At 46.2% G+C, this 27,313-nt stretch overlaps 1 protein-coding gene across 1 annotated transcript in view; it reads right to left on the minus strand.

Moving 5' to 3' along the window:
- LOC119375132 (signal-induced proliferation-associated 1-like protein 2) overlaps positions 1 to 27,313 on the minus strand; it is a 99,019-nt gene that overhangs the window by 28,561 nt on the left and 43,145 nt on the right. The window contains exons 9-18 of the mRNA XM_037645327.2: positions 27,064 to 27,249; positions 26,636 to 26,895; positions 23,788 to 23,870; positions 23,223 to 23,733; positions 19,294 to 19,496; positions 15,065 to 15,213; positions 12,626 to 12,835; positions 6,317 to 6,392; positions 4,055 to 4,153; positions 3,162 to 3,265 (exon numbers count right to left, since the gene is read on the minus strand). Coding sequence (XP_037501255.2) covers positions 3,162 to 3,265; positions 4,055 to 4,153; positions 6,317 to 6,392; positions 12,626 to 12,835; positions 15,065 to 15,213; positions 19,294 to 19,496; positions 23,223 to 23,733; positions 23,788 to 23,870; positions 26,636 to 26,895; positions 27,064 to 27,249 — 1,881 coding nt within the window. The remainder of the gene's footprint in view (positions 1 to 3,161; positions 3,266 to 4,054; positions 4,154 to 6,316; positions 6,393 to 12,625; positions 12,836 to 15,064; positions 15,214 to 19,293; positions 19,497 to 23,222; positions 23,734 to 23,787; positions 23,871 to 26,635; positions 26,896 to 27,063; positions 27,250 to 27,313) is intronic.

Genomic DNA, 27,313 nt, shown 5'->3' on the forward strand with positions numbered 1-27,313 from the left:
ACGTCACAGTGACGCACGGGGCGCGCAATGCACTGGACGCGCGGGGCAAAACTGGATTTCCGGGAGATTTTCCTATGACCCGTACAACCGGGAGAAACGTTCAAAATCCGGGAGTCTCCCGGGTAATCCGGGAGACTTGGCAGGTATGCTGTCGGCACGTTCGTCGGCAGAATCATCGTCGCTGGTCTCATCCGCATCATTGACAGCGCGCACAATGTCGCCATCCAGGAGCTGTTCCGTTGCCACCACTTTCGAGTCCGCACTCACATAGTCGCAAAACGACTCGCTGTCAGGCACGACACTGGCGTCACGAAGTGCCGTCCATGATGCTGCGACTTCGTCTGATGTGGCGAAACCGTCTGGCACAGCGGGCTCGTCTAATAATGGCTCATCGCTGGCGTCTGGTGCGGCGGCAAATGAGGCATGTCGAAAGCAATTTGCGATCGTGGTCGCCGTCACACTCATCCACGCCGCTTGAAGCATTTCGAGTGCAGCGTACAAGTCAACATTGGTGTCCCGCTTCATCCTCATGTTGAGCAGGAGCCTGTCCATCAGGCGCTTGCGGTAACCTGCCTTGAGCGACATACCGTATTTACTCGAATCTAGGCTGGCCCCGATTCTAAGCCGACCCCCGAAATTCGCAAGGCCAGAAAAGAAAAAAAACCTATTCATTGTACTCGAATCTAAGCCGACCCCCCCATTTTCGCACATCGTTTTTTCGAAAAAAACATCGGCTTAGATTCGAGTAAATACGGTAATCACGCCTTGGTCAAGCGGCTGTATTTTTGCTGTGCAGTTGGCAGGCAGGAACAGCAGCTCAATGTTTTTGAGTGCGGCAGCGGTGTGGTGGGCGGTGCAGTTATCTAAAACAAGGCACACTTTGCGGTTCGCCTTTGCCAGCTTCTCGTCCCATTCGCAAAGCCATTTTGCAAAAATCTCCCTGGTCATCCAGGCTTTGTGATTGGCCATGTACTTGACTGGGAGCTGCCCCTTCCCCTTAAAGCAGCGGGGGGATGTGCTTTTGCCAATTACGAAAATTGGCAGCTTTTCAGAACCAGTCATGTTTGCACAAAGTAGCGTAGTGATCCGCAGCTTACTTTGTTTGCCGCCATGACACGGCTCACCTTTGAGGGCTAAAGTCTTGTGCGGCAACATCTTGAAAAATGTCCGCGTTAAAAATGTCCTCCGCGCTGTATGTTTCTAGCAGCCGCACAATGTTTTCTTTCGCCCACTTTGTAGCCTCCGCTTCGTCGACAGATTGCGATTCGCCGCAGACCACTCTCCCGACAATGCCATGGCGCTCCTTGAAGCGTTGTAGCCAACCCGAACTTGCTACGAAGTTGTCATAGCCCATGATGCAGGCGAAGTCTCTTGCTTTTGTTTGTAGCAAGGCGCCGCTCACCGGCAGATTCACGGCCCGCGTGTCCAAAAACCATTTAAAAATGGCCCTTTCGACAGCTTCAAAGGCAGGAGCCCTCATCCTTTTAGCGCTTCCTTTCACGCCGCGTGCAACAGCGTCGATGATGGACTGCTGCTTGCTTAAGATTGTGGACAGTGTACTCGTCGATACGTCAAAGTCTCTCGCCACTTTGCTTTTCTTGGTCCCCGATTCGACGGCTTTTATCATAGCCGCCTTCTGATCTAGCGTTATACGCTTTCGCTTCCCTCCTGGCGCATTCATGTTGCTGGAATCACGAGCGCAGCACGATAAAAGCACGACAAAGGCACTGCGGAAGCACTAAAGAAAAACACGCACGCAAAAACAACGCGGCTCACGTCGGCGAATGACAACACTTGCAGTGGTTGCAGGCGCGCCGCGGCTGCCGCGGCCTTGCGCACCGAGGCAACCGAGGGGAAGGTGGGAACGGGCTCGCGGGCGCAGAGAGAGAGAGATTGTGAAGAGGAAGAGGCGCTCTTTTCTGCAGCCCTTTAGGGAGCACGACTCAGCGCCATGAGGAAGGAGAGAGGGGGAATATAAAGAAGACAGAAAAGGGCGAGATGTTCGCGGAGTTGCCGAGTCCTCGGCTGTCAGCGGTAGCCAAGCGGATGCGTAGCGGCGCACGTGCAACGCCCTCTCCTCCAGAAACAGCGTGCGCATGGTGCGCAGTCAGCTTTGCGCGCCTTGCTGGAGGATGCGTGGCGGGAGTTTTGAACTGCTATATAGTTGTCGCGTTGCGCACCATCTCAAATTCGCGTTGTGCACTGTCGTGACATCGGCTCAAAATTTTATTTCCTAACAAAATTCGTTCGTTATATCCCATAACAGGCAAATTTTACCTCGCTAAAACGAGGTTTTTAATACATTGGTTTCTATGGGGACTTTCAAGGGGAATTACGATTTGCTCGTTATATCCATTATTTCGTTATAGCCCGTCTCGTTATAACGAGGTTTAACTGTATGACTGAAGAAAAAGCCTGTACAACGGCCACTGTTATAAAACGTGCTCTAGCAAGCAGATAAATAGATTCATTTTTTATGAAACAGCACCTTGGAATAAGACGAGAACACAGAATACACCCAAACTGTGTTCTCACTTGTTCTGTAGTGCCATTTTATAATAATGAAACTGTACTCACTCGCCTAATTCTCAGTGCTACTTAAGCTAATGAGATGTCAACATGAGGGCCTGAAGAGTAGAACACACCACTTCAGAGGTTGCCAGCATCTTGGGCTGATATAGTTCGACTTCAATATAACAAACTTAAATAGAATGAAACTTTCGATGTAACAAAGTATTTCCCTTTGGATAACTTCATGTCGGTAGAACACATACTTTTAACCTCCGAACAACAAAGTGCATTTATTCGTAGTTTCAATATAACGAACTTCCACATTTGCCACAGCAGAAGACCAATGCCACAAAATGAAACTTCCGCAGCTGCTGGTAGTCAAAACATGCAGTTTTTGTGAGCACATTCTTCACATCATATGCAGCACAGGAGACTGCAGTGCCTCAATAAACATTGGAGCTTCAATATCTGAGCCTCTGTAAACATTAGATCACCATATGAACCAAGATAGTGCAGCAAAGTGAGGAGGCATACTATAACTCGTAGTATGCAGCTTTAGTAGTGCAGAGATGCTTGTACAGTTGCAATTGCATGCAGCACAGTCTTTGGCACGATTATGAATACAAGTCGTGACAGGGACGCCAACTGACCTGCTGCTTGTTGCTGGGTGTGTATGGAAGCATGGTGGAAACATGGAACATAATCTCACAGTCCTCATAGGTTGAGTACACCGAGTAGAGACCGGTGGTGTCCGCTACAAAAGAAAAAAGTGATGTTACTCGCATAAGTGTCACGCTGAATGAGAGAAAAAAAATCTAAACATTGCGCTCCAACCATTTACCCGACCTTGAAACCGTTTGCACAGTCGCCATCTTTAGTGTGCTAGTTGCAGCATATGCACAGCTTAAATCAAAACTGAACACAAAAACCGTTAAGCACTTTGAGCATAGGAGAAACCCAAGACCCATATGGAAAGAAGGGACAGCTGCACAGATAACAATGCTGCTTAAGACAATTGGCTTCTTTGTTCAGTGAAGTTGCACAGAGCTCAGAGAATTAATAATAATATCTGGGGTCTGCGCAAAACCACAATATGATTATGAGTGAGGCATGCCATAGTGGAGGGCTCCGAAAATTTTGACCACTTGGGGTTCTTCATCGTGCACTAACATCGCACAGTACGTGGGCCTCTAGCATTTCGCCTCCTTGGAAATGTGACCTCCGCGGCCGGGATCGAACCCGTGACCTTCGGGTCAGCAGCCGAGCACTGTAACCGCTACACCACCGCGGCGGACAGAGCGCAGAGAATTGAAAGCATAGCTCTAAAGTCAAGCTAGAGCTCACAATAAAGGTCTAGAGCTTTTGCACCAATTCATTGGCCCTTCACTTATACTCCTTCGGGAAACCAGAAGATCTTCGAAATTGCACACTGTCAGTCATGCATTTCCTCAATACTGACATACGGTGTTCAAGCAACATCATCATCATCATCCCTGTGCCCCTGATAAAACACGCCTAGTTCTGAGGTTTCGTATGCACTCACTCTTGTTGTCGAGGCCCGCCCGATAGTTCTGGAAGCCCTTGAGCCGAACTTTGTGGCCCAGCATCTCGAGAAACTCCTCAAAAGCCGGACCCGCAGTTTCTGCAGCAAAGAGAAGACATGTACATTTTGTTACATGATTCGCTTTGATGCTGTATGTTTGCAACTGTGATTCAGCAGCATGGTGTCAACCTCTACAGGCCCTGGTAATAGAGTTATAATGAAGCATGAGCAAGAAGAATGCACTGCAAAGCACATCACTTCACTGTCTTGATTGAAAGAAGTATCTAAAACAGTGCTGAGTGAATGTCGACAGTCCAGCACCAACTCAAGGTGATTCCCCTGCCCCCTTCACCCCCCCCCCCTCTCCAAAGAAATGTTCAGCCTATTTCATGCCGAGAAAACCGTCCGACAGCGAAGCTGTAATGATTACGATTTTTGGTACAAAAAGAGTCCTCCTCGTCATAATCATTTCGTTTCATTTATTTCAAGAAAAGCATTATCATCATTCTGGTTTTATTTCTTCATTCCCTTCCCCTCTGGTCACATGACCTACATGACATCTACAGCTACTACTACTGCTATTACTACTACTACTACCACTACTAGTACGACGACGGCACAAGGTAGAATAAGACAGCTTTGCTGCAAGAACCAGCTGTACCATTTACTGTGGATGAGAGGCGCCAATACAGGATACAGGGGGGGAGGGGGTAGGAGGTGCTTGCTCACCCCCCCCCCCAGTCTACCTTTGAACTAGCCTACAGAGGGAAGGAGAGAGGAAGGAGGAAGGGGGGGGGGGAGAAGTAGCAATCAATGATTCTTGGCGCTCGCCATAGCTCAGTTAGGAAACTTTTCTTTAATTAATGCCGTTTCGGACCTGAAATTTGGGCAGTGTCCGAAAAATCGGATGTCAAAGAGCTTCAGCGTTTGAAATTTCAGATGTTCTTTTGGCACCTATATGGGGCAGATTAGGAACACCGAACTCGAAGGGAGCATGCCCTTGTCCGCCACATAAGTTGGGCCTTCACAGAAGTTGGGAGAGGTGAAGAGGTTGAGGAAATAGTGCCTTTCCTTTCACACAATAAAGTGTTGTTGACACTACTTTGGTGGCACCAAATCATGTAAATTCTGTCCCTGCATTGCCTCATTCTTGATAAGACAACTAGGGGACACCACCTCTCCAGTGCTTCATCAACCTAGCCAGAAGAAACGCTTCCATGTTGCTATCTCATAAGAATATGCTTAGGGATCCTCTGCAACTTTTTTTCTGTAAGTTCGCTTCGAAGTGTCCGAAAAATATTTGAGAAATACTCGAAAAATATTCTATTTGATTTGCATTCAAACTTTATATTCGAATTCACTTTGCACCCAATATTTTGCAATTCGCACAGCTCTACTCTTAACTTAATTAAAGCCCCCACCTCTTCCACGAAAAAAGCACGAATTTGTTTTTTCGGACTGCCTGATTTTTTTAGACAATTTCGCAGTGCCTTGGGAATCCAAAAAATCGGCCACTGACTGTATTTATCTTCTCGGAGTTCGAATACTTAGAATAGTCAAATTACGGTGCGAATCGAATCGAATAGCAAATACTATTAGATAAATATTAGAAAGTTCAAATATTCGCACACCCCTAGTTAAGAGAACAGTGTACTCTGTTTTACCTACAGAAAATTAACTGGCCTCAAGCAGATGTTCCCAAAATCTTTGACATCATGTGAGGTGGTGCAAGGACAGCAAGCTTGCTTTTCAGTCTTTATCCTTTCTGGCTTACCGAAGCCTTGCCCGAGGGCAAGTGTGGCTTCACGAGTATTTTAGAAGGATGACTTACCAATACAACCCAAATCATTCCTCCAATTGGTGTCACATACAAGATATGTTGTCCCATCTGGCCCCATAAACAAAGTTGACCAAAAAATTTCCCTGTCAGTGTGGACCTGTCAAGCGTCCTGTCAAGAGTCTGACTAGGCATTTATGAAACAGGAGAACCCTGGAATGGGCAGCTACTTGAAGACATCCCCATATCCCCATAACTGAATGCATAACCATCAACATGCAGACACTGCATGCTTTTTCATTTTAATCTCGCGGAATTCCATTGCATTTTAGTTACCAAACCACATTTATTACTTGTCCAACTTGATGCTAAATTTGCAAAATCTCAAAACGAGCTCAAGCTTGTAAACATTAAGAAAACTTTGGGAGAGTGGGTGAACATGTAATGGTGCTCTATCGCTCTAATCAGTTGCGAGCATCACGTACCGTTGTTGTACATTTCTTCTTCAGTGGCCTGTCCTGCCCGGCAGTACATGACCCCAACCTTGTACGATTTCATCAGCTGCAACAGAAGACAGGACAGTTGTGTGCAATGTCAGTGTGAACTTGTGAAGATACTGTATGCGGCATAATGCTATCATGTAAAAGTGATCAACAATGTAACAACATTCCATCTATTACAGAGCTTACAGACTTGTTAACGGTAACGTCAGAGCCTTGTAAAAAAACAATGATTGGCGCTGTTTATCTCCTACATAGGCACCTAGTGCAAATTTCATAACACATCTCACTTAGGGTAAATTAAACATGGTCACGAGGCAAAATGATTATGAAACATCCGACTTTTGGCACTTGTGGAAACTTTCGTTACAGATGACAAAAAATATCTTGCTGTGGATCACGTTCGCCATTTCTAGGTGGTTTACGGTGTTTAGCGTCCCAAAAGTGGCTCAGGATATGAGAGACGTCATAACGGAGGGCTCCGGAAATTTTGACCATCTGGTGTTCTTGAACGTGCACAGGCATCGCACAGTACACAGGCCTCTAGCATTCGCCTACATCGAAATGTGACCACTGCGGCCGGGATCGAACCCAAGTCTTTTGGGTAGGCAGTGGAATGCCGTAACCACTGAGGCACCCCACCTGCTGTGTTCCACAATCCTAAAGAAGACTCAAGCAAAACAGAGGACACGGATATCTGTTAGGGAAGTGCGAATAATCTCACAGTTGGGTATTCAATTCGATTTACAAGGCACTTACTGTTCAAAATATTCTGACACCACAAAATTTCATAACGAGCACTGAAATCAGCACAAAGAATTACAGGCCTGTAGTAAATTTTGTAAATATGATGCACAGATAGACAAGTCAGTTTCAGCTACCACGCTGTACAAGTTGCATTTTTAAGTACGATGCACATTTGCATTGTTCTCACAAATGAAAGCAGCTTGCCACTGCTGCGCCCATGTGCAGCTGTTAATGGAGTGAGCCCGATGAACACTGATGGCAAACACTCATGCGCTGCACACAACTAAGAATGCGGAGATTTTCATACAACAGCACATTGTTTACATGCTCGCATGCATGGGCGCAGCCAAACAAGTCATCCGCTCTCCTGCCACGGTCTTAACATTCTGCGTCATCATTTCGAAACGCTTCTCGGTGTCAATACCATGCGCCATGGCATGATCGTGAGAGAAGGCCGTAATTTTTAGCACACTTTGCTGGTATTAGTGGCACCTGTCACGGGACTCAGATGCACAATTGGGAGTTAGCACGAAGTTAAGCATGGTTCCCGGCAGGTGCCGAACATATTCACAAAAGCCTCTGCGAGCAACAAAATGAGTGTAATGGCAGGCCTTCAGAGTTATTTCGGATGTGGACATGGCGATTTGACCACTGGGCAAAGTAAGAAAGCACGGGCTAGCTCTTTTGGACTGCCTGATTTTTTGGATGATGTCGCAATCCCAAGGGTGTTAAAGAAACTTAGAGAATGCTTGAGCTCCGCCTTCAAGAGTAGAAGGCAATAGCGCAATTGGGCCTTGTGCGCATCACCTTCTCATTCACTAGACAGACTTCGCTTCTCAGACAGCCCCTCAACCGTGTCACGAGGAAAGGAACTTCACGCTGTTTTAAACTATCCTAGAATGCCTAGTGCAAGTATAGTTGCGAAGTACCCAATACAGTCGCCGACCGTTTATTCGGACTAGGCGGGAACCGCTGAAAAGTCCGAATAATCAGGAGTCCGAAAAAAAGGATTCGCCAGAAAAAAGCACTTTTATTGGCTCAGCGGCCGGAAAAAACTTGTTAGTGCGCGTCTGTACACATGTACGCTTACGCGCGACCAAGTCGGCCTGTATTTCAGCCAATGTTTGGCCACCCCCGATGGTCGGCAATAGCACTGCAACGGCCTACGCTAAATCCGCATTTGATGGCTGTGGTGTGGGATGTGCGTCGTCAGGTAGTCACTGTCCACATGCGCTGGTTCGAGTAGCTGACGGATGATCTCATCGCCCAACTCGGCGAAAACTCCCAAGCAACTTCCACCTGATGAATAATCGCCGCTTTTTTCGCCATCGTCAGGGCCTTGTAGTTGCCGCGTTTCTTTAGTTCCGACGGCGCACATGGAACGGCAGATCAGGCCTCGCACGAGAAGGACACAAAAGCTCGGGATGCAGATCAGGCCTAGCCACAGAAACATCTGAGAATGCAAACCCTCACACGCCAAAAGGAAACGACGTTGGTCTAGTTGATGTTGCAATGCTTCTGTAATCTGTTGTCGTACTCTCTTAGTCCGAATTAGGATCCGCGTCGTACTCGTACGCTCTGTCATTCACCTCAAACGCCGCACCATAGCCGCACAGAGCAGATTCCAAGCTTGGCTTGGCTTGGCCTGCTGTTTGGCCGTGGTAGCCGTTCAATGGATACATGACTGGCTAAAGCCAAAAGGCAACCGTTACGTGTAGCCAACAAACATAGCCTTCGAGATCGGTAACTTCTGCGTGGATTTTTGACACTGGCACGATCTCCAGTTATAACCAGTGCAACATTTCAGTGCTGGCAACCTAGTAAAAATATTGTAAACATTGCTGGCAGCTTGTTATGGCGTTCAACGTCGCACTCTATCAGCCAGCCGGAGTCCGAAAAATCGAACGGCGGGCTGTGGGGCGTCCGAATTTTCGGTCGTGAGTTTACATTACTTCAATGGGACGAGTGGCGGTGCCGCGAAGGTGTCCGAATAAACGAGCATGTCCGAATAAACGGTCGGCGACTGCACGTGTCCATAGTATTACATGCAATTACAGTCAACGTCCGATTTTTCGGACTCCCTAGGGACCGCGAAATTGTCCAAAAAATCGGGCAGTCTGAAAAAATGAATTCGTGCTTTTTTATTCCACTCAAGCGGTCAAATTGCCACAGCCACATCCGAAATAGCTTTAATGCCTCCCAGTACACTTATCAGGCATTTTGGTGCGTGCCCAGGCTCTCGCAACTACATTCGGTACCTGCCGCGAACCCCGCTTAAATACGTGCCAACCGGCACTTGCAAATTTGCGTCTCGTGATGAGCGCCGCTGATATCACCAAAGCACGGAATAGATTACGGCCCTCTCACATGGAGCGTTTCAAAACGATGATGCGGAACACAAAGGCTGTGGCGGCTCGTCCGGCTTTCCCCGATGCGTGTGCGCACGTAAACGCGCGCACACATATAGCCGAATCTCTGCCGATACGCAGCATTTGCTGCCGTGTGAACCTGATCGTTTCTAGTTGTATGCAGCACATCGCCAACTAAGCCGACGCCGTCACTGTACTGTTGCTGTATCGTACGCACGCATTTATCATGAAAGGGTTCGTGATGCGCACTTTGTTCCTGACCGCACACGGGCGCGGCAATGGCAAGCTGGTTTTGTCCGTGAAGGCAACGCGTCTACGAGGTGCACTTAGCGGTCTCGCACAAAGAGGCAGCAGGAATGGCGGCGCAGCGCATTTGGGTTCTCGCCTATTAAATGCGTGCAGTACGCATGCAACTGCGCTAGGCCACATGCACTACCGAGCAGTTAACTGAAGATGCTTATCGTAAGGGTTGTCAGCGATTAAGCCGTACTGGCGCGTTTGCCACCTGCTGCCATCACACCTCCGTGCATTTCCGCCGCTTATCCGTAAAGACATCGCCGCACGGCGCCGTGATAGCGGCCCCTTTGAATTTCTGGTCTGCTTCACCCCGTAACACTTCGGCATTGCGGCAAAGCTGACTTTCGGACTCTGCTACTATCGCAAACAGACCGACTCGCAAAAGCGCTGGTTCGAACCTACGAGATGATAGACGCGGCAGAGGTGGGGTCTTCAATTAATGCCTTTCGGACCCGCAATTTGGGCAGAAAGTCCGAAAAATGAGACGCCGAAGAGTTTCAGCGTCCGAAATTTCGGACGTTCTTATGCATTGGCGTCTATGGGACTGGTGGTAACGGTGCCGCGAAAGCGTCCGAATTTTCGAGCATGTCCGGAAAATCGGGCGTCCGAAAAATCGGCAGTTGACTGTACTCATCCGCACATTTTGTTGGTGCTAATAAATAAATAATTATTATTAAGTAATTAACAATATTAATAAACTACATCTGAGCACATTGTAATGAGATGGTCTTTAAACCACCCATTCATTGTGCAATTGAGATGGTGTGACGCCTGGTGTGACTTTATGCTTCTGCCGCGCAATATTGTGTGAAACACGACTACTAGCAGTACATGACACCCGCACAGGGTTTTTTTCCAGAACAGTTTCAGGCACTGGCATGGCTCTGTGATAGGACACCTGCTTGCCACGCAAAAGGCCCAGGTTTGATTACGGCTCATAGCCTTGACTCTTATTTATTGCATTTTTGGGGATTTTTTTTGCTCCTGGAGAATGCAGATTTTTTTTGCTCACAACCACTGATACTGATGCCGAAATTTCTACGAAACAAACTTTTTAATGCCACTGAGTTAAAATCACATTTTAACGGTACTGTATTTATTGTAACCTTGCTCACAAATTTTTAGCATGCAAGTAAAACCATTACGAAGTGTCAAAAATCTTTTATTTCTTCTTTTTCGTTCCGGATCAGCAATGGACCGCATATTATTCGATCTGAACGAAACTAAAACCAGATCGAAAAACATTTCGTTCAGATACCCTGCTTAAAAGTCAACCCGCATGTAATTTTAGATTTTGTGAAGGGCTTCGCTTTAGCGAGCGTAGACATAGAATCGCCTCCATGCAAAAAGAGGCAGTTTTCATGGCAAAGCTCTTAAAAACATATACAACTAGAGCTGTGCGAATAGCAAAATTCCGGGTGCGAAGCGAATTCGAATATTGAAGTGTGAGTGCAAATAGAATCGAATATTTTTCGAATATTTCTCGAATATTTTTAGACTATTTTTCGAATACTTCGAAGCGAAATTGCAGAAAAAAATGTCAGAGAGGATTCCTAAGCATATTCTTATGAGATAGCAACATGAAAGTGTTTCTTTAAGCTAGGCTGATGAAGCATTGACGGGGTGGTGTTTCATAGTTGTCTTATCAAGAATGAGGCAATGTAGAGGCCGAATTCTATTTATGTAGATGATTTGGTGAAACCAAAGTGTTGCCGACAACCCTTTACACGTGATAGGCAAAGATGCCATTTCCTCAGCCTCTCCTCTTTCAACTTCTGTGGAAAACCAACTGATGTGGCGGACAAGGGTGTGCTCCCTTCAAGTCCGGAGTTCCAAATCTGCCTCGTAGACATCGATATATAATATCTGAAATTTTGGATGCTAAAAAGCTTTGGCGTCCGATTTTTCGGACTTCCTGCCCAAATTTCAGATCCAAAACAGCATTAATAGAGCCCCCAACTCTGCCACATCTTTCATCTCCATGTTGGAACCAGCGTTTTCTTGAGTTAATACATTTGCGACCGTAACGGAGATTGAAAGGCAGCTTTGCCGCAATATCGTGGTGTGATGAGGTGAAGCATATAGAAGATCTAGGGACCACTTCCAATCGGATGTTGACTGTGTCTTGGCAAAGTTCGACCGTAAGGGAGCTTGAAAGACAGCTTTGCCGCAATACGAGAGTGTAATGAGGTGAAGCATATTGAAAATCTGAAGGGGTCACTTTCAATCGGACGTTGACTCTGTTTTTGGGAAGTTTGAATAGTTCGAATAGTAAAATTCCAGTGCGAATCGAATCGAATAGCAAACACTATTCGAAAAATATTCGAAATTTCGAATATTCGAACACCCCTATATACAACACAAAATCTTACGAACCACTGCTGTGACTGAGCGTAGCCTCCAAGATTAACATGCAGCGCCTGTGCGCCCTAAAATCTGGAACGTGATGTGCTACAATTTGTGTCACGTTTACAAACGAACAGGAGCTCATGTTGTCTGCTTTAAATGTTATTTTAATAATAAGAATAATAATTGTTGGAGTTTAACGTCCCAAAACCACGATATGGTTATGAGGGACGCCGTAGCGGATGGCTCCGGAAATTTTGACCACCTGGGGTTCTTTAACGTGCACCTAAATCTAAGTACACAGGCCTCAAGAATTTTTGACTCCATGGAAAGTGCGGCTGGGATTCGATCCCGCGATCTTCGGGTGAGCAGTCGAGCACCATAGGCACTAGACCACTGTGGCGGGTTATTAAATGTTATTTTAAAGGGTGGCAATTAAATAATAACACTATTAGTAGCCTACACATCTGTCAAGAACATGCCAATTGAACACAATTTCATTACAGCTGTCCTTGAAACGAAATTGCCCACTGACCCCTTGTTCGTCGAGCTTGAGGAGTTGCTGCTCCGTTGCCGGTCCAGGCACAGCCAGTCGCAGGCAGGTTGTCTGCAGCTCGGGTGCAGCCAACTCCAGCAGCTCGCGGACGGGCAGGGAGTTGGCCCCACTGCCGCTGCCACTCAACCGGCCGTTGCTCACCGAGCCGCCCAGGGACTCTTCCGCCAAGCTGCAACGGAGTACAGCCAGCTGGAAGAAGAAGCGAGCATAATTAACGAGGTCACGCTAAATAAGCAAAACAGTAAGTCTGACCCGATAAAGTATACTTTCAAAACTCCATTTTGGTTGATTTCACAGCAAGATGCCGACTAGTAGATGTTTTCTAGAAAAGGAAGGTTGAAGTAACCTTCTTTCTAACTGCATGTCAGAGCCTCAGCGTTGGTCACCGTCTAAATTACGTACAGTTCAAATTCTGTATAAGGAAAATGCTAACATTGAAATACTACGTCATAATAAAATTTTGTCACACAGAAATTGGAACTTTTGTGCAGTCACCGACAGATTTGTTTTTACAAGGAATGTGCTGTGAAAATACTCAAATAGAGCAGCACAAAAGAACATTGACAAGTGATGAAAGACTGATTGAAAAACTCATTTAATCAGCACAGAAGACGACAAAAGAGATGAAAATAGCACGAAAACCGGAATTTATGGAGGCATCTCGTCTTTCCAGCTGCTGCCTTGGTATGATTCCAAAACTAATAGTTTTTCCTCTCCATTCCCACTTTCTTTGCACACAACGAGAGCACTGGAAAGTGTAAGCTCAGTAAAGAAAACAGAATACTCATACAGGCAGGTATCACGAAATTTGCGATTTACACTCAAACCTCATTATAACAAAGTTACATCCCCCACCCCTTACCCTAAAATAACTTCGTTATATCCGAAAATTTGTTATAAACGTATATTCCTAACACTGTATCTATTGTGAGAGTATGCTTCAACTACGTCGTTATAAACGATGTTTCGTTATAACCGATATTTCGTTACATCCGTGTTCGTTACATCGAGGCTTGAGTGTATGTTTACCTGCGATTATTTGCTGCTGTGGCAATTTGTGCACCGATGCTACAAGCAGAGCGCTCGCCTGTAAGCCCAAGAAAAACTTTGCTGCTTTGCCTTTTTTTTGGGGGTGCATAACTATGTGACCGTAAACAGGGGCAAACTGATGCTCCTTTTGACCAGTTCAAAATGGGAATAGCAAAGCGCCGTACGAAAAGCGAAGTGCAACTTTCATTTAATCATATGTGGCGACTAGTAGGAAGCACTTATCGCGAGCCTCACACGAGCCAGTGACCGTTCCGGACCTTTCTGGCCTCTGAGGATATTGTAGTAAATAAATCAATAAACGAGCACGGAAGCAAGCAAACAACAAACAAACAAACAAACACCTGCACACTGATGTTTGGTGCTTGGCATGGGGTTTCAGTTGAGACTGTTTTCAAGGGCCTCAAGGTGATTGGAATATCAAACGATAACAGACAGCTGTAACGACAACGACCTTTGGACTAACGCCAATGAGGAGAGCTCATTGAACAAAAACAACCGAAAAAAAAAACTTGCTTATATGTCATTTCTAGTCGATATATTCTGCATGTATATACCGACTGGTGGTATCAACAGTTTTATGAAAAATCGCCAGGCCTGCGTGGAACACGCAGCACAGTCACAGCGAAAGCTGGAAGAGCGGCCTTTCTAGAGCCCATTGTAAACTCCCTTGGGGAAACTAATACATGTACACTGGCAAGGTACCCACTATGCCATAAATCATCATAACTTTTGTGAAGTAGGGAAGCACCCACTATGACATTTTTCGTCATTCTGCAGAGAAGTGAGGTATGCACTACACACCTGTAAGGCATTACGTGAACCTTGTGCTGTGGCTGATGAAAAAGAATTATGGCTGAGCCCTTTGTAATGGGTTGGAAGCATTCAACGATCCACTCGTTGCACAATTTGCATTGGGTGACGCCTGGTTGCTATTTTACTCTTCTACCACATTACATTACATATGTTAACGCAATTCCTTGCCCGACATGACGCCTGCTTAGGGTCTTTTGAGAAGGAGTTCCAAGTAGTGGCATGGATCTGTGGTAGAATACTGAACTGCTGCGCAGAGGGCCCGGGTTCAAATATCATTCGATTCTGGATATTTTTTTTTCTCATTTCATGTTTTCTTATTTCGTGCGATTGCGGTTATGGACACCAGTGGCGGTGGCAGCGGACAACTACGGCACCAAAATCATCTGTTGTAGTGATCTCATAACAGCTTTCACTGTAAAATAGATGCGACATTCATAAGAATGTACTGTTTGCACAAGATCGTAAGCATTTCGAGAGCTCATAGTTTAGAGGAATGTATGCAAAAGAACAAGTACAGAAGTGAGGCTACGCTTGCTCCAGGGGCACAAAACTTGCCTCGCTAGTTCGGATGATGATTCTATACAGTGTCTGTGGTGCTCCGCCGGGCGACGGTCTTGCAGAGTTTGGCACATCAAGACGGTCCTTGCGAAGACTAACTGCAACCGGTCCTAGTCGTTCGTCGATGCCAAACCAGTTTTGATGACCTGCACGTAAACGATCGGTCAGGAAAGGCTAAGTGACACAATGAACTGGCACGAAACATACGCTTTTGAGGCACTTATGAAAAGTGCTTAGTATCTGACAAGCTGCACATTCTACAAAAACTCTCAACAATCATGGCTTACACACTTTCTTAGGACGCTCCATGACTCTCTGGACACGATTGGGTGCAGCCAGCCTATGCACTATAGAGCGAAGGTTGCGTGCGATGTCTTCGTTGGTGGGCGTGGCTTAGCTATTAGCCCCGAGAAGTTGGGGTGGCGCCGCCTGGCGGGAGGCCTGGATGACGTCTCGGCAAGGACTCTTCGACGGCCACCGTGACGCGCCGGCATATCATGCGCTTGCTTTGTACGCTGTTCCGCTGTTTGCATTTGCTTCTTGCCTGTCTCAAGCTTCAGATTAATGACGAAAACAGCATCGGTAATGTTCCTAGTAAAACGACAAAAAGCTATACATTTTTTCTTCACAATCGCCAGCGGTGCCCGTGCTCCGTCGTGCACACTTTGAAAGGCCTGTGATCAGGTTTGTTGTTGTGTTGCGCTGCTAACCTCTGGGATGGGTCTGATTCCCGACTACAGCAGCCACAGTACGATGGGTAACATCCCTCTACTTAGATACAGTAGCACATTAAAGAATTTGAGGCGGTCAAAATTAATATATCGCAATCATGTCTTGGTCTTGGCACGCAAGACATCTTATTCACATTATTAGGTTGCGTTGTTCGCGGGCGATTCCTTTAAAAAATATGATGGCTTCACCAAGTGCATCGGACGTATCCGCGATCTGCGGACAGCGTTTTCGCCGGTATGCCAAGAACCACGCACAATTACAAAAACGCTTACAGTAATGAGTTTCACACAATATCTCGAAAGCGCTCGCCTGAGTACCGCCGCAGTCGTTGTGTTTGTTTTTCTTGCGTACTCGCTCAGTCACGACGTTGTTTAGTTTCACATTTTCCTCGCAATAATTTCAGGGCTTCATTTTACTACAAAAACAAGTTGAGGTAAATTGCGGAAACTTCTTATTGCTGTCAGATTGTGTCTTCATGCAGCATTGCAGCAACGGCGCTGTTACACTTGTATAAGTACATAATTTGTACGATAAACCGCAATGTAATAAGTGAATTGAAAGCGTCCTAATTTCATTTGTAATTCTTCGGGATGCATGTTCTAACCGTGGAGTCTACGACAAGTTCTAATGAAGTTAGAACCATTCGCGTAAATTTTATTAGCACCGATGTCTTGGAGTACGTGGTGAAAACAACAAATGTCTTGCTTTCGTACATGCATCACCATTTTCACAGTGAATCTTTCGTCCTGACGGGAATTTGCCCATTATAAGCTATATCCATGCCTCCTTATCCATGCTTTCTACAGCTAACTTTCGCTAGTAGTTTAAACTTCCATCTTCTACCTTGGGAGATTTGCACCACAAGACTAATCAGCACCGTATCGCGAAAGCGCGGGTACATGGCGGGCGCAGAAAAAGGTGATCCTCGGCCGCTGAGCAAGCGAGTTCTTGCCGTGATGTCAGACCGCCGCGAATGCCGCGTCGCCAGTGTTCGCTCTCAGGGCTAATAGTGCATGCGCGGTTTGGCCAGGTGGTGCGGTATCTGGTCGCTAGAAGACTCGATGCTTGCTTCCTCTTTCTTTTTTTCTCTCTCTTTCTTTCTCTCTTTCGCTTTTCTTCTTTTTTTCTGCATTCCACTTTACTCTCTCTCCTCCTCCTCATGCTCACTTCCCTTTCCCACAGCCTTGCTACACTATCCTATACAATGCTATCCTATGCTCTGCTACCGTGCCTGGATAGTCGAGTGGTTAGGACGCTTGCCTTCGGATCGAGGGTACGTGGGTTCGAATCCCGCCTCGTGAAGAACTTTTTTCGGCAAGAATTTTTCTCTTTCTCTTTCTTTCCGTCTCTCTCTTTGTATCTCTCTTTCTTTCTTTCTCTCTCTCTATGTACTCGTTCTCTCCCCCATCAGGTTATTACACGCCACGTCGTAGCGATGAGTAGTGGGATTTGCCCAAATTCTGTGGCACAGACTCGTTCATGATGATGATAGCACAACCACGTGGGGGCACGACCACGCACGACCACGTGAGGGCACGACCACGCATTTTACGCTCGAGCTAGAACAGCTTTGCTGTTAAAACCAAAATTTCCTGTGCGGAAATCAGCAAGTGATGGTAAATGTAGCAGCTAAAAATTTCAACCTTTAAAACACAGCAGAGATCTAGAGATAAGCGCGAAGCAGCAGTGCAATGATCTGAAGAAGGAAAGGAAACTTGCTCGAGAGTACCCGTTGACATTCTACGCTGGTTTTTCGCACTTTTGCTATCCATGCTACTGAAATCTGACAAACCGAAGTTGCGTTGTGGGCCACTGATGCCGCAAGTGTTGAAAATTTTATGCACAGATGCACCAGAATCTGTAGAAACACGCAATCTCTACAAAGTTGCAGCGCGTGGCATTGATGCCATGTTGGGAACTGCACTGGCAAACTTCAGTCACGCTTCAAGAAACATCGTGCTGTGGAAAAACAAAACAGAGAAGCAAAAAGCAACAAAATTGTTTTCTTTACCTGCTGCATGGCGCAAGTTGGCCAGGCGAGCTTCGAACCTGGCAAACTCTAACTTGAAATCGTTGAAAGCAGGCTATCGCTGGGAGTAGGCACACAGTAAGTGTTCATCTCACCAGCCTTCTGTACAGCTCTAAATAACAGTAACTGGCCATATCTGCTAGTGAAATTAGATTGAAAGAAAAGTAAAGAAATTATCACGGCCAATATCATTCGTGTTGATTACGATACAGTAGAACCCCGCTGTTACGTTCCTCACTGCTGCGTTTTCCCGGCTGTTACGTCGTTTTCCGCCGGTCCCGGCATAGCTCCCATAGGATACAATGTATTGGGAACCCCGCTGTTACGTCGTAACTGTCGGACCGTTCCCGTATGATACGTCGTGAAGTGCGCTCGGAGCCGACCGAGTGACTACCGAAGAGAGCGGCCATGGTGCATTTTCACGCAGCTTGGCCTGGTTTGACCGTAATATTAGCCGCATGAGAGGCGCAAGCAACAAGATCCTTCAATTGATGCACACAAAAGCGTGGCCTTCGAGATTCATATTGCACAGATGGCGTCTATGACGTAGTTGCTCGCGAAAGCAAGGCCTTCGAGATTGGCATTTACTATTGACAAAAGCATAGCCTTTGAGATTTGTATTGCACAAACATGGCGTCTATGACGTAATTGCTTGCGAAAGCAAGGCCTTCGAGATTGGCATTCACGTCTGCCATCGCGTTGGCATAGACTCATCATCATCGTTATTTGTCGGAGGACGGGAGGAGTTCGAGCTGGTTGGAGCTCGCATGGTCGTGCGCGCGGTTCGCGGTCGGACTCGCCGCGCTGGTCGCGATTGCGTGTGCTTAGTTCTTTCATGCCTACAGCTGCTGGTGTTAAAAAAATCACATACGTTAATTACATTTCTGTGGATGAGGCCGTCCCCAGCTCCGCGTTTCTATCCATCGACTAGATCGCGGCTGAGCGCGCCAATTTTCGTGCTGCTCGTAAGTACTGAAATAAAATTCTGTACCACTAAATATTTGGGCGTTATTCCTGTTTTTCGGCTCTTAGGTTTCCCGTCTCTTACGTTTATTTCCTACGGTCCCTTCAAAAACGTATCAGCGGGGTTCTACTGTAATTGATTTTTGTTTGGGTGGTGCAACTGCGACCCATATGGAAAAGTATCGTGTGTGTCATTCAGTTCACCTGTTCTCTGCTTCAGGGACAGGTGAAAATTTCAACCTTTACAATTTTCAACGGCTGACAAGGGTGTCCCCATCCAAGGAGCTTAAAACTACACTTTGAGGTGAAGCACAACTACACTATAACCTCATTACAACAGACACATCTGATACGAAAATAACTTCGTTATATCCGAAAATTCGTTATAAACATGCATTCATGACACTGTATATATGACCGGACATTTTTTCATTTACTTCGCTATAGCCGATAATTCGTTATATCCGGGTTTCTTTATATCAAGGTTTGAGTACACTCCTACCTTTGCCATGGAAGTGTGTCCTGTAGTAGAGGGCGCCCCTGTCAACTCCGTCAAGCAGTGTGGCCGGCCGCTGGTAGGGACATGCTCCATCGTCCAGTCCGGGCCTTTCCAGAATGGCAAGCCCACTCAGACAAGTGGGCCGATGCCAGGGACCGTTGTTGCCATTGTTGCGGGGAGAACCACCACGACCTGATCGGAGGCCCCTGCGATGCCCACACGCGCAGGACAAAAGGATTTTGTTAAAGGCGTACTGACATGAAAATTCTCAGTTGTCCTTTAGCATCAAATGAAAGGCCAAGCCCACAAGAGCCTTGAAAATTTACTGGTAAGCGTGAGTGCACCATGAACCCTTAATTACAACATGCTTTAAAAAGCTAGTTTTTCTTACTGCGCCCTGACCTCATGACATGGTAAGACCTTCTTGTCGCGCGCTTGCACAAGATATATCCTGATGTTTCTCCAGCTGCTCCGCTTCGTGGCTCCACTGGTGATGCATAAGCGGCCATTTTGATGTTTTTGTGCCTGACATCCCAACCAGCCATACTGGTGCGTGAGGTTACCAGAATTGATACTGAAGCCTGACGTCACGCTATTGTCGTTGTCAGTCGGTGCGCCATGCAAAAATGTACCTTAGTGTGAAAATAAAATATCTTATCACCATTTCCCAAGCTTCACACTTGCTCAGAGTCGCCTCTGTATACAGGAGATTGGTATGATGGAGTAACCTCAGCTTCAAAAACCGGTGTTGGCACGCTTTAATTAAGCGTGCAACATCCAAAGCATGAAAAAGTGGAAGAGCTGAATGCCACTCGGAGCAATGGAAGGCAGAGGCCACAGAAAAGAAGCAACAATGAAGTGCTGGCTCACAAACACTGCTTTCACAAAATCTCAAGGACTGCAAGCTACTTGCGGCTGCTTAGAGGCATTAAAAGAAACATTAGGTGCTAGTCACTGTTAACGAGCTTTCGGTAGTCCGGGAATGCTTACTATTGCTATGAGGCATAGACATGCTCTGCTCAACTGCCTCCTCAACTGATGCACTGTAAGTATCAGTTGAGGAGACAACAAACGCAAAACATGAGTCATACAAAAAAAGCAAGATTGTCATTTATGTCCACAAACCCTGTAATTTGAGTAAAAGTTAGGTTTCAGACTAAGAATTGGGAGAGCGAATTCCTGCTTGTTCATGGGTGAATCTGCTTGCCATCGCAAAAATTTGGAAAACACTTTGCAAGAAGCCAGTGTGAACAGCTCATAACTCAAGAAAGGTCTGAAAATATAGTTTGAAAATCCGAGAAACTAACATTGGTATTATGAAAGTCATCTTTAGTTGATGTGTGGCTGTGTAGCTGCTTTTCGCATGAAGATTACCACACAGTAAATGGGCCACCACTGTGTTCTACTGCAGCCTTCAAAAAGGTAAAGGGAATGCCAGCAGCACTAAAAGAAAGCAGGAGAAACCGAGACAAGAAAACAAGGACAGGAAGGATGCCGGCATCCTTCCTGTGGCTGTCTCTGTTTGCTTGTCTCGGTTTTTCCTGTTTTCTTTTGGTGCTGCTGGCATTCCCTTTACCTAGAACTATGTACCAACTTGCCCAACAAGCCACGCTAACGAACATCAAAAAGGACTTGGACAGGAGCTGTCGAGACAGCACTAATCAGTGGCCCAAGCAAAAAAATTGGATGTTACACAATAAATCAGTCATTTTAAAGCAAACAGGAATTCCTGCAAACACCTCCCCATCTGGGCATGCATGAAAGAAAGTCTAAAAAGGCATCAAAGTGTAAAAAACAGGAGAAGACATTGCATTGACAGATCACCTGTGAAAGTTTTCGTATTGAAGTGTCCATAATTTATGGCTATCATAATTGAAAGCAGGAGAAGACCCTCCCAGAGAACCGAAACGCAATCGGCAATTGTGTCTGTGACTAAAGAAATAGTCCCACCCATGAGCCAGACCGCAGAGTCACTGGCCACCTAGATAATGACGTCACTTTAGAGTGTGTGCTCATCGATGCGGGCTCATGTTCGTCCGCCACCGCCGTTGCATTCTAAAGGAAATGCCACTGCGTTCTGAAGTATCCAATGATAGGTCTGTATAATTTTGCTGCAGGTATTCTGCGCAGGTGCATGCCTGAGTACTATTTTTGTGTTTATTATCTGACTTTAGCCCCCTTGGTGTTCCCGCTAGTAGTGATCATGTAACCTTACGTAAAATGCTCCACATAACACTTACACTACATCAAGCCTTTTCTTGGGTTTGTTCAGTTGCTCAGCATTAGATGAAATACAGGCTCTTAACGGTGTCCCAACAAAGGAGGCCTTCAGCATGGAGCTAGCATTATCACAAGGAAACCTGTTATGATCAGGCCCAGATTTTGTTCTAAGTAACGTTTGTATAGCTTAGTCTGTTCCATACCAATGAAGTAGGAAAATAAGCGGTTGCGTAAAGAATAATGGAATTGAATACATAAAAAAAAAACAGGTGTTTAGTCAGGATAGAACGAGTACACGGGTGAGGAGAGTTGAGCTGCAAGAAGTTCTTGGAAAAACTTCCAGCCCAATCCTCTTTCATGAGCTACTACTTTGCATGTGTATATATATGCACATACATACAAGCATGTGCATGAACATACATAAAGGATGGTTGAACCCTCCCCCTGAAAAAAATTTCTGGCTGCACCCCTGAATGGAGACATTACTATGTGATTTAAATGCCTGTGATGAGGCCAAAAAAGAAGATGGAGGACTGCGAGGAGGTGAGACTTTATGTGATCAACTGTGGTTAAGGTATAGAAGTGCCTCTGGCTGAAGCTTGTGGGAAAGGGCAGGAATCGGTAATCCTCTTGCAACGTATCTTGAATGCCCTTCCTTCACCCTCTTGTTACCCTCATTAGTGGCATGGATCAACATGTGTATCACATATGATATACATAGCAAAACCAGTCTCCATTCCACCCAAATGAAATCGCCATTGTATAGTCGCCACAGAAAGGTCCTCTTCCTCCTCTTCCTTAGCACAAGTGACCATTTCGGCCAATGGCCACTAATGCTAATATTTTTCTGTGGCAACTGTACATTTGTAACAAAGATAGAAGAAATGAACTTTGTAAAAAGACACAATTTCAATGTACCTAAAATTTCCAGTCAGTTCTCTAGTTTTGAATGTCACTAGGATCACGCAACGAGCGTCGTATCTCATAAAAATTCACAGCCACTACAAACTTGACAACCTTATCAGGCTAACAGTACACAGTAACCGGCATTGGAAATGATGATGAAAATTCCTGCTGCATTACAGATCACCACTTATCTACATATCTTTTTTCGTGAATTTTGCTAAAATGCAGTGAAGAGCAGGGCAAGATTAGTTTCCCTCGTGGTAAGCTACGGTGAGTCCACAAATGACATCATATTGCTGAATAAAGCTAACTTCCACTTTGTACGAGTTTGACTTGTAAACAAAGAACCGCTACCAGAGAAAATGACATTTGTCTGCAGGTTCTGAACTTCTATAATATGAAAATGTGGTGTTTAAATCTTGGGACTCCTGCATTTCAAATTCTGCTTGACGACCTCTGGAAGTCTTCATGGTTCCCAATGGAAGATACCTTGCTGAACCTTGTCACTTCGTTGATAGTGTGCTGCCATTGAAACCAAAAGGAACGACAGTTTGCATTTCCTGTACTGCCTTCATGACAGCTGATAGCAATTAGCAGGAGTGATAGCTGAGCTAGTTGGAAATGGTTGGTGCAAGTAAATGAAACAGCGTTGACAACAAGGCACAAAGAAGGAAATTGACACGAGTGTGTCCATTTCCTTCTTTGTGCCTTGTGTTAGCTCTTTTTTTATTTACTTCTGTGAGCTGCTAATATGCTTCTCCCACATCTATTACTAAACTGCATGTGCAGTAGGTTAGCTGACCTACCTAGACGTTGCCCTGGTTAGCCCAAGCTGCCTCTGCTGCTCTCCTCCGACCTCGTTCCGGAAGAAAGGGCAGCTCAGGAGCAGCGCACTCTGCCGGCCGTCTCCCGAATCCGGCACGCCTTCCACCCCGTCCTCGCCGAGTCCGCCTCCAGCTCCAGCTCGCTGGAGCATGGATGCGGCCGACGCACCCGTTGTCGTATTCCTCCGCCTCCCGAGTATGGATGCGAGGCGGCCCGACGCGCGACTCAGGTTGGCTCCGAGGCTCTGGCAGTCGTAGTGGGCCAGCGCTCGCCTCCGTAGCCGTTCCTCGGCCGGATCCGGTAGCGACGGCTCGAGGCTTCGAGCGTCGGCGGACTCGCTCCGGCCGCCCGGTTTCCATTTGCGAAACAGCGAGCTCTCCTGGTTTGCTCCGCCACTTGAGCTGCCGGTGGTGGCGCTCGCGCTGCCCGTCGTTACGCTGGCACTGGGAAGTCTACTCCAGTTCTTGCCACGGTCCCGGAGCTCAGAAGACGCTGGAACTTTGTCTTGAGGCGTGGACTCGATCCTTCCTCAAGCGCTCCGTGCGCCAAGGTGTTTTGAGGCGTTCTGGACTGCCGGGGCAGGGTCGAGACGGCCTCGCAGAAACTCCTGGATGTTGGCTGGTCCGGGGCTGCACATAAAGGCATCAAAGTGCCCTTAAGCTGACCTATTCTTGCTGAAACAGTTAAAAAGTGGAGACAGACACATCGGGCATTCTGCAGCAAAAGGTAAACCAGTGAAAGTGGCAGAGGGTTTGACGGAGTGATTGAAATTAGGAAACTTGAAGGTGGCTACCTAACATGGGGCAGTAACTGCAAATTATTGAGATTAGTGCCTTGTTCTGTATCAGACTCAGTAATCACAATGGTGTAGGTAACTTTGCTACTATGCAAGAAACAAAAACAAACAGCAGTAGTGTAAACAGCACATGAGTAACACACAAGTATGAAGTGCTGACAAGCTTATCACAGAATCACGGCAGTTGCGACCAGTATTTCTGTTTTGCGAACTCCCAGAAAACGTGAAACTGTGCAAGCGCACTGCAGGAAACATAGCAGACGTAGCAGTTCAGCCTTAGAATAAGAAAACAGAGCTGGAAGGTATTCATCTATGGTCATGAGCAGCTTAATTATGAGCTATTATGAACATTTTTTCCTTCCCATGATAGCCGTTGTAGTATAAATAGAAAGAGCATAACACGAGTGAACTGATGAATCGCACATGGCACTTCATGTTGTCACTGTTGCTAAAGTTATCAAGCCAGCAATGAGTGACACAGGATAAAGGCTTTACAGTTTAGTACCAATGCTTCGCCCAAGGTATTTCCTACAAATCTTAGTAGCAAGAAGGCACATCCCCTGTGCCCTTTTTGCTTTGAGCCTTTGTTCTGCCGAAGCGCTGTACATAACCAAAGCTGGCTTCTGGGCCCTACTAAGAGTAACACAAAAAAAAAAAAAAAAAAAGATGTTCTGTGGCCCTATGTGGTACACATTTCTCAAAAAGAAAATTTTGCCTTTAAAGAAACATTTGTCCTAACAAAGGTATTCACCCAGGATCATCATCTATGATATGAGGTGACTAGGAGGCTTGCAGATTGCAGAGCAATGACTCTGAGAGGAACTAGTCATGCCAGGATAGATCCTCAGATCAGGATGCATTTAATGCCTCAGTAATAGAATCCTCACGATAAGCAAAAACAATTGTACATGTCTGAGTTGTCTTTCACCATTGTAAGAGTCAAGGCATACAAAGAAATGTATAGTGAATATAGATACCATTCAATGTGCATAATTATGGCATATAAGATGACAGTAGCGCATAAGTAATTACTAGTAGTGATAGGTGCAGTTAATTAGCTATCACTTATTACTATTAGACATGCCTGAAGCTTAGGGTGAAAGGTGCCAAATGAAAGGCGTACACAAGAGAAAGTGATGACAGTGAGTAATTAATAGTAGTGACAGTTATATTTAATGAGTGATGGCAATAATTTCAAGAAATTGATTGGAGGATACGGCTGTAATGTATCAAGTGAAAGTGTACAGAGAGAGAGGGTGAATCCAGTGAGAGACTGAACTTGCTAAAAATAGGAAAGCAGAATTCAAAACAACAAATGACAACCCAGCAGCTATCAGCAACTACAAAATGATGGAAGTGAGTTAGCAACTGTCACCAATCCCCATTGTCAGGATTTATGAGTGTGAGCTGCCCCACGGAGTGAGCGCAGCTGGTGGCCGTTTGATGTTGTGGTTGACAGATGCGTGTTATCAACAATAAGCATTATGCTGGAGGCATCCAAAGGTTGATTCGCTAAGGAAAAAACCCTGAATTTTGTCAATGTTTTTCAGCATTGAAGTTTTCGGACAAGAAACCCGCATGTGTTTCCACTGGACCATTGTGCTACGCTATTCAGGTGTATGACGATTGCTTGCTCAGTCGAATGCTATGCATAACAAATAAAAAAATGCAAACAACGCTGTGAGACTATTTGATGTAGCTAGCAGTGCTCTACGCATTGCTGCCTTCATGGCAAAGCCAGAATGAAAGCATGTAAGATGGCATGAGTCCTTGGAAGAGATCGATGCAAGCACAGGGGAAGCTACACTCCAGGGAATCATGTTATGTCCTCGGAGAGACTTCATGCTATGTCTAACTACATGATGTATTTCGATGTTTTTCATATGCGAGACACCTATTACATTACAGTGACAAATGCGAGCAGTGAGAGAAGTCTACGTAGCTTTTATAGCACTGCCTGTTAAGCATGACGGAAAGACGATAACTTTTAAGGGCTGTTGTCTGTTAGTTCTCATAATATTGTGCCTGTTAAGCATGAAATTTGAGTGTAAAGGCGCTAAAACAGGTGTAAGCTCAAACATTTTATTCTGTTGCACTAGAGCCCTATTTCTTAACAGATTCAAAGACAATGTCCAAGATTTTGAAACCACAGTAATGTCAGGCAATTAGCTCCTACAAACATTTCGTGCTTTTTCATTTCAGGTTTGTGGTAATATTTGAGATCCATGCAGAAATGCTACTGCATATCAGAAGTTATAATAAATATTTTAACAATTTTAAGCATTTGGCTAAACATTTTAAGAGGAACAGAACGGAAGGACTGAGAATGTTCACCATCTATAATGCACTTGCAATGAAGGCAGTGAACTAGAGATCGCTGCTTGTTAGGTTTAGGAACATAAGAAGCAACACAGCAAGTAGAAAGCATTGCTTGTTATGAAGAAAAAGAGCCATCTCCACAGATTATTATCACTACTACTACTACTACTACTACTACTACTACTACTACTACTACTACTACTACTACTACTACCACCACTACTACTACCGCTACCACCACCATGTCTAATAATAACCCCTACAATAGCAAAAACAGACCTTCGTTGATCTTCCCTTCGTTGACCTGCAGCTCGGTACTCCCGCAGCATTGCAAAGAAGCTGCTGTCCCCTCCGGACGAAGCAGCCAGAAGATCCAACGACGATGCCGAGCCATAGTCCCTCCGCGAGGGGCCTCCGCGAAGTGCCCCCGGCTCACCGACTGCATTGACACTCCCATTGTTGTGGTCCAGGTCCAGAGAGCTGTTGCTCCGGTAGAGGCTCATTCGGGACGTGCGCTGGGAACGCTCGCTGTGCGTCCGCTGAGGGTCGTGCGGGCCCCACCGACGTCGTGTTGCTCATGCCGATCGCTGTCGTGGTGGTGGCTGCCGACGGGGCAGTCGCGTGTATCTGCTGCGAGGACGCGATGACTGCGGCTGTGCGGGTGGCCATTGAGCTGGTTTGCACTGCCGCTTCGATGGAGGGCATGCCGGAGCAGGCAGGCGTGTAGTATTGGGCGCGCAGGCCCGCAGGACGCTCGAGCTCATGGAGCCCTCCTGGGTCATCGCGAATGCCGTTCGCTGCCCTGTTTGCACCTCTTCGGCTTCTGCTGCCGCCGGCATTCCTGGCGACCTGGCCACGGCCGGCCTCGATTGCTTGGCCATGCCAGGGTCCACCTGTGTGTAACAGAGTTGCTTAGAGTTGGGAAACTGAACCACTTGCATAAGTGAAAGGGGCATT

Source organism: Rhipicephalus sanguineus, chromosome 11 (genome assembly GCF_013339695.2).
Source record: "Rhipicephalus sanguineus isolate Rsan-2018 chromosome 11, BIME_Rsan_1.4, whole genome shotgun sequence".
Lineage (NCBI taxonomy): Eukaryota > Metazoa > Arthropoda > Arachnida > Ixodida > Ixodidae > Rhipicephalus > Rhipicephalus sanguineus.